Source organism: Cynara cardunculus (assembly GCF_001531365.2).
Source record: "Cynara cardunculus var. scolymus isolate 2C chromosome LG 10, CcrdV1, whole genome shotgun sequence".
NCBI classification, from domain to species: Eukaryota; Viridiplantae; Streptophyta; class Magnoliopsida; order Asterales; family Asteraceae; genus Cynara; species Cynara cardunculus.
The window spans coordinates 7,714,503-7,722,282 of record NC_037537.1 but is presented as its reverse complement, the minus strand read 5'-3'; the positions used below and the strand labels follow the sequence as shown (position 1 = coordinate 7,722,282).

Below are 7,780 nucleotides of genomic sequence, written 5' to 3'. Positions count from 1 at the left end.
TCAAACGTACTGGTTGTAAAGCTTGCCTTAAAGTACAATATGTGAAAGAGAGTGGCCGGTACGAGGTTTTCATTGAGGGTCATAATCATATGCTTTGTCGTTCGGATGAGAAGATGTTCACCCGTTAAAGATGCCAACTTGATTACAAGGATCGAAGGAATGTTTATCACGCATCCAGCTATAAAGTTGGTATCACTCAGTCACGCAGAATGCAATTGGCAATTAACGGGGGTTTAGTATCATCTGGTGGGACAGCTAGGGATCATATGAACTTTAGAAGAGACATTATGCTCTTCGTTGGTAACAAAGATGCACAAATGTTAATAAACAAGATGAGCAAACGGCGGGAACATTGCCCTGAATATTTTTTTGAATATAAGTGTGATGAAAAGGAGTTGATTGCAATATTTTGGGCAGATGAAACAGCGAGATTGAATTACAAACATTTTGGAGACACCATATCATTTGACGCTACATTTCGGACAAACAAGTAAGCTATTTTAATTATTTGTTATAAATTGTTTTATTTATATCCAATCATGCATTAATATGATTCTTTTCCATCGTAACAGATATGCAATGATTTTTGTTCCATTTGTTGCAATTGACAATAACAAGAAGTCTGTTGTCGTTGGTGCTTCATTGATTAGAAATGAATCTGTCATTAATTTCACATGGGTATTGAAGGCGTTTATGAAAGCGCACGGTAGTCAGCCGCAGTTTGTAATAACCGATCAATGTGCAGCAATGAAACAAGCGAAACCTATAGTTTTTCTAGAAGCTACTCACCGATTGTGTATGTGACACATAACCAAAAAAGTGAAGGAAAAGGTATGTCTAATTTCAACTATTGGGATGAATTATATTATATGCATACATAAGTTTGTTTACTATGCGTTTCATCACCAAAGTTTTTTCGAAATTGGTCATATGAAAAAAAGGGTTTGTTTATTGTTTGCTTGTGTGTTTGTTTCATTGTCAAGATCCATGATCATTTAGCCCATGGAACCCCGTTCAAAAGCAAGTTCAACAAACTCGTATGGAATGTACACATAAGTCGTGAAATTTTTGAGGAGAAATGGAATGCACTGATGGATGAGTATGGCCTACGGGGTCACTCATGGTTTGAAGAAATGTATGCAATAAGAGAATCTTGGATTCCAGCCTACTTCAAGGACTATCCAATGTCTGGTCTGATGAGAACCACTTCCAAGTCCAAGAGTATTAATTCATTTTTTAATGTTTATACGAAGTATTGGAATGATCTTGTTTATTTTCTTAACACTTTCGACGATGCAATCGAAAGTCAAAGGAAAGAACACTGTTCCCTTGAGGTTGCGACTAGAACTACAATACCTAAATTGTTGCCACCATCCAAAATTGAAGCGCAAGCAGCGAAAGTGTACACAAAACCAATTTTTTTTGACGTGTAAAAGGAAATGAACAAGGCAGTATGGTTTTGTAGGGTTGTCGAAGTAGTAAAGGTTGGTGATAAGATGATTTACAGTATTACACATAAGAACAAGAATTCTAAGGTTAAAGCTACGTACAAGGTGATGATCAATTCTTTGATTTCATATTCACATTAATTGATTAGAATCGCATTTTCTGTTAAATTTTTCTAATTTCTCTTCCTTTATTTATGATACGCTAGGTGGTTCATGATRTAAGGGAWGAGTCTTTTGATTGTAGTTGCAACCATTTTGTTCGCAATGGTATATTATGTCGCCACGCGTTTAAGGTAATGTTAAATTCTGAGGTGCAATCTATTCCCGAGAAATACATCATGCCGCGATGGAGACGAGAGTTAGTTCCTGTTATGTTGTTGTCGGCTCGAGTTAGGTACGGTGAAATGGATGTTGAGAAACAAGCTTTGATCAATCAGGCTATATCAATGTTTGATCTTATTATTGGGCGTGTACGAAATGACAAGGGATCGTTGACAGAGTTTGTGGAGAAATTGGAACGTTTGGGTGATGAAATTTCGGTGGAGGTTCCAATATTGATAGGTACTGAGCAGAAGAGAAATGATATTCAGGAGCTCTTATGTGTTTCCGAACCTGAATCGGTTGATGTCTTACCACCAACAAGGATACATAATAAAGGTTGTGGAACCGGAAAGCGTCTTGTTGGTATGTTAGAGAGGGTATCCATGAATGCAAAGAAACCGAAAAGATTGTGCATAACTTGTGATAAAATGGGGTGGCATGATTCCCGCAACTGTCCGTCGAAGGGCGATAGTACGAAATAACAGTTTAGGTATTTGAATTATATTTGTTTGATTTGTGAAGGAACGTTGTTTTTTGGTTCATTTGTTTTATCTTAGCTAGCAACAATTATCAATGAAATTGTGTCCGGTCTTAAAATTTGTGGGATGAGCTTGTTCATGTAATGGTTGTGAAAACGTTTAGTATGGGATACGATGAAGGTGGTAATGAAACATGTCTATCTTGAACTGAATTTTTTTGGATGAAATATGTTTGACTTTTACATTTTTTTTCCTAACGTAGTTACCTTCTACCCTAGAAACATTTAAGTGTAAGCAATATGTAAATTATCTGACCATTAATTGTTTAGTGGAATGGAAAAAGTTAAAACATGTAATGAAACAATGTAAAATGAAATGATATGGAAAACTTTAAAATGTACTTCAGATGACATTGATGAATCTACATATGGAGTACAACTAGTTGGTTTTTTGCATAATGGTACATATTTATTGTTTAGAAAAGTGAATGTGAAACAGGTGCATACAAACGGATATTGTTATCGTTGCTGTATGTAAACTTCCGTGTGAAGGAAATTTGGTTTACCAGGTGTTGGACCGAAAACTAGGGAACCGCCCACATGATATTGTCCGCTTTGGGCTGCCCCTCTCGGCAACAACCCCTCACAGCTTCAAAACGCGTCATTGGTAGGAGTAAGATCCCCCCTTCCTTATAAGGAAGACGAATCCCCCTAGCCTCACCAATGTGGGATGCTCCTGCATTGCTACATGAGCGTTGGGTTTAAGAAACGCGGATTTGACCGGCTCGAGGGAACGATGAGGCGGAAGTCCCAACATTCAATGAGGCGGATTTGCTAAGATGGATCAGATCATTAGTGGATTTCACAAGGCAAGGAAGATTATTAGTACCAACAGGTGTATGAGATAAACAGATTCAGACTTATTAACCCAAATGCTTTTAATCTTTGAATGATAATTGGGTGATCCAATGACATACCCTTGATAGTACTGATTAGAACGAGAATAGTTCTTAGAAACATTAGATTTAGGACTACTTGAATAACTGTTCAAATAAGAACAATTATAAAAGCTGGTTTTACACTGAGAAGGAGAACCAGTTGAGCTTTGAGCACACGAAAAGTCTTTGACTTTTTGTAAAAGCTGGTCTCTTTCTATAGTAACTAAATCATATTTCTTTTTCAGTTCAGTTCTCACGTTCAATTCAGTTTCAAGGTCTGTCTTTAGATCAGACAATTTCTTTGAAGTATCYARGAGTTTACCTTCTAACTCCTTCTGTAGCATTTCAAACTTTTTCTTCTGATTAATCAACTCTCGTTTCTCTTCATCTGAGCTGCTTTTGTCATTCTCCGAAGCGATGTCAATCCACTTCCTTTTCTCAGTAAGTTCTTTGGCAATTGTTGTATACTTCTTTCAAGTATTTCTTTTCTCAATAGCAAATTGCTTTTTCTCATTGTCTAAAGCCTTTTGCTTTAGATCAATGCTTTCAGACAATTTTTGTAGTTGGCTCTGACAGTCTTCAGAGATGTCTTTCTTTTCTTTAGCGTTCTTGGCTCGTTCCAAAATGATAAGCTGCTCAAAATCCGAAATTTGCTTTAGAAGCATCTTTGCATTCAGCTCGAGAGAGTTAATCTTATTCTCGTAAGATTCACGTTCAGTTCCAAACTTTCTTTCAACTTGAATGAATCTATTCTTCTCCTTCTCAAACTCTGCTCTTTCCACATCCAAATTCTTTTCTGCTGTCAGATATTTCTCCTTCTCTAAGTCCAGTAATTTCTTTAACTCATTCAGATCATTCTCAGACTTATGGAACTTCTCAGTTAAATTCTCTATCTCTGTATTGTTCCTTGGAGAGTTCCTCTCAGCAGTTTGTTCATTTTGAACTTTTTGAAATTTAGAGAACAATTTGTTATTAGTCTTAATCCTCATATTTATCTCTTTATGGCATTTTATTCTGACATCATTCAAGGAATTTTTAAGTTTATCAATCTGAATTTTATATTCATTAATCTGAGACTTGGAATCATTCTTAACTCTTTCTAACTTTTCTTTATTCTCCCGATTCAAAGTTTCAATACATTTCTCACTACAATAATTCTGAATTTTATAATCCACAATACTCTTTTCTAGCTCAGCAATCTTCTCTCTCAACACTTATATAATATCTGCTATTAAAAAAAAAATTATCAGTTAAGGATCTATGTAGTTCAAGAAAATTGATTAAAGAAAAACGAACTAAAAGAATTACACAATTTCTGAAAATTCACACATCACTCAATTCTCAAACTCACAAACAGATGAAATGTTAGTATGAATCAATACACCACATTGTGTCTTAATCCGGTCAAGAAACGACTTAAACCACTCAAAGTTAACCTCTTATCCGCACAAAGCTAACCTCTTATCCGCACAAAGTCCGCTCAAGAAGCAACTTCTACTCACTTAACACAGGCTGCTCAACACTTAGCTTCAAATCTGCTTAACAAATCTGCTCAAACTCAGCCTTTTAAATCAATCAAKATGYTGWTTAAAAATACTCAATATGCAGCTAAGAATAACACATTTCACTCAAGATATGTGGATAAATCGCTCAATGTCAAAACAAGAAGTGATATAAACCGGTCAAGTTATGTTCCTTAAACCACTCACCACATGCAGTCTTATCCGATCAAGAGATGTGAAATAAATCGTTCACTGCATGAATTTCTTATCCGGTCATTGAATGAAGTAAATTCGGTCAATGAATGAGACTAAACCGATTATTGCATGGAGCTAAACCTGTCACAGCATAAATCTTAAATCGGACACTGCATGAAGATAAACCTGTCACTGCGTGTATCTAAACCGCACACTGCATGAAGGTGAACCTGTCACTGCATGTATCTAAACCACACACTGCATGAAGGTAAACCTGTCACTGCATGTATCTAAACCGCACACAGCATGAAGGTAAACATGTCACTGCATGTATCTAAACCGCACACTGCATGAATGAATTACTCAACATATGCTGTCCGGATATGTAATTCGGACAAAAAGTCTTGATTAAAAACAGTCAACTTTGGACAGCTAAATCAAACAATAATCCATGTAAGCATTCATTGATATACCACTCAACTAAACCGCTCAACAACTAATCAAGAAGATCAACTAAACCGGTCAATATTTGATTAAAACAGCCTCTAAACTGCTAAACAAACATGATTTACACATACTTGACAATCAAACTAAGATCAAATCAACAAACAAACACAAAATTAAAAACGCTAAATCCATGGATTGCTACGATTGAACGATAATGCCTATGGCAGATCTCTTTGTTGCTTTTGCCTGTTCTATTGCTTTCTTTTTATCCTCGGTATCCATTGCATTAAACTGATCAACCTCTCTCACGATTGACTTCCTTCTTTTGCTGAAGTTGCTGAGTACTAACTTTGCCGTGTATTTCTTCCTTAGATTAGTTAGTTGGGTTCTTTGATTCTGCCCTTCTGTAGTGAACTCGGTCTTCCATGACCTTTCATCTCCCATCCAACTTTCCATATGCCTCATCAAGAACACACCTCCATCCTCGAAATTGTTTTTAGTTTGCCAACTCATTTCCAAGCGGTCATGACCCGTTTCATCTATTTCTTGCCAGCTAGGATGGCCTACAGCTCTTAGGTGCTTGATCATAAACCGATGCTGGACAAAGAAATAATCAATTGTAAAACATAATTTGGGGAGAAAATACAAGTACGAGAGTGATTGTCTAGTTAGTATACATACTAATAAGTCGACAACGTGTTCATACAAACCCATATCGTCTTCGATCTGACATCCTTTCCAAAATATGTTGTCTATTACAACAATTGATAGGTTCTTGAAGTTAAACACCACCAAGTAGTAGTGACCACAGTCCATAATAGGGAAGAAAGCATGTGTGTGTTTAACTGTTACGTAATGTCATGTGAAAAATAAATGTCTATGTAATTTTAAATGCCAAAAAAAAAAAGTAAATGCTGAGCATACCAGATCCATATTTCACATTTTAATAACTTCCATGTCGAAGCGAACTGATTTAGCTAGGTAATTGCTGAAAATGTCATACTGAACATTAAAATATGCCTGCTGAGTCCGTAGCTTCGGATCTCCCTGTGTGGTAGTCACTTAGTCAGATAACATTCATGAAATCATGTTTTGTTTCATTTGAAATAACTTCATTAATCTTATAAATCTTACCAATACAATTGTATTAAAAGAAAAAAAACGACGAAGTGAGTCACGGCTTCTATACATTTCTTCCATGTTTAGCAATTCAGCCCATCCATCTATAACATTTCTGTAGACAATGGATTTGGATCTAGGCTTGCCAAATTACCCCGCAATATGTTCGTAGAATTCTCCAATTCGAAGACAATATCACTATAGATGTGCAACGTAACACATACGCATATTAGTCAAAACATATGTCATTGATAATGTGTTAGTAATCTCATTTGGTAACAATTTAAGACAGTCAATATTAAGTACAAACATATACTTACAAGGTTGATCCAATTTCTGCGAGCGCCCACTCGTGTATACGCCCATCTTCTACACTTACCTTCATGTCTATAGCCCGCCTTATGAAAGGTGAGCTTAGGTGATCTCCCAAGCGAACACTCCTCTGAGAAGCTGTAACGTATGTTGACTTCAGGTGCTTGGTGGTATCGTCTTCACTATGCCATCCGGTGAACCAGTTGGATTTTTTCAACTTCACATCATCAACGATGTAGACATCTTTTCCTTTATCCTTTGAGCTTGGCTTTGTGACAGTGGATGGTTTTGCTGTCTTTGTCGGGCTGATTCCCAAGTCGAATTATGGAAGCCGTAAATCTAATGCCTCCTGTTCTTTACTATAAATTGATTTCTCGACTGTTTCATCACATATCTTATGCAATGTTTGACTGAGCCAATATTATGATAATGGTGACTGATTCAGATCATTATCAGTCGGGGTTTCATGGCCAGCATGTTTACCAACACATATATCGCTTGATGCACCAACAGCTGCCGGGTCTACATTATGGTTAATGCTGTGTGACCTGAATCATGCTGCGTAGAGGATCTGAATATGACATTCAGATCACCAGCAAGAGCTTTGAAAACTTCATCCCCATGATACTTGGCCTGGCAAGCAATGAGACGCTGCTCAATTTCACTCCTTGTATCAAGAGCATGACCTATCATGTCTTTGATCAGCTTGATTTCCACCTAGACATTATATGAAGACATACAAAATGTTAATTCATTAATAAGAATTGGACTGTTCATCACACCGGTTAATATTGAAAACAATGTTGGATTGTTATTGAAACAGTGTCAGATGGTTATTGAAATAGTGTAATAAGAACAGTGATGCTAGTGAAACTATTTTCATAAGAACAGTGATAGTAGTGAACTAATTTAATAATATCTCTGTCATATAAGTTTCATGTGAAACCAATGAAAGAATTTCATATAGTATTAGTGAACCTGTTTCATATGATATTAGTAAGTAGGTGCATATGCTAGTGA

The 7,780-nt window shown here is 36.4% G+C and overlaps 1 protein-coding gene across 1 annotated transcript; it reads left to right on the top strand.

Annotated features, from left to right (window-relative positions):
- The first annotated feature begins 209 nt into the window (after positions 1–209).
- LOC112519947 lies at positions 210–2,251 on the top strand. The gene is made up of 5 exons (XM_025128264.1): positions 210–490; positions 573–723; positions 984–1,135; positions 1,466–1,553; positions 1,655–2,251. Exons 1-5 carry the CDS (start codon positions 210–212, stop codon positions 2,249–2,251), a joined length of 1,269 nt encoding a protein of 422 aa, XP_024984032.1.
- The last annotated feature ends 5,529 nt before the right edge of the window (positions 2,252–7,780 follow it).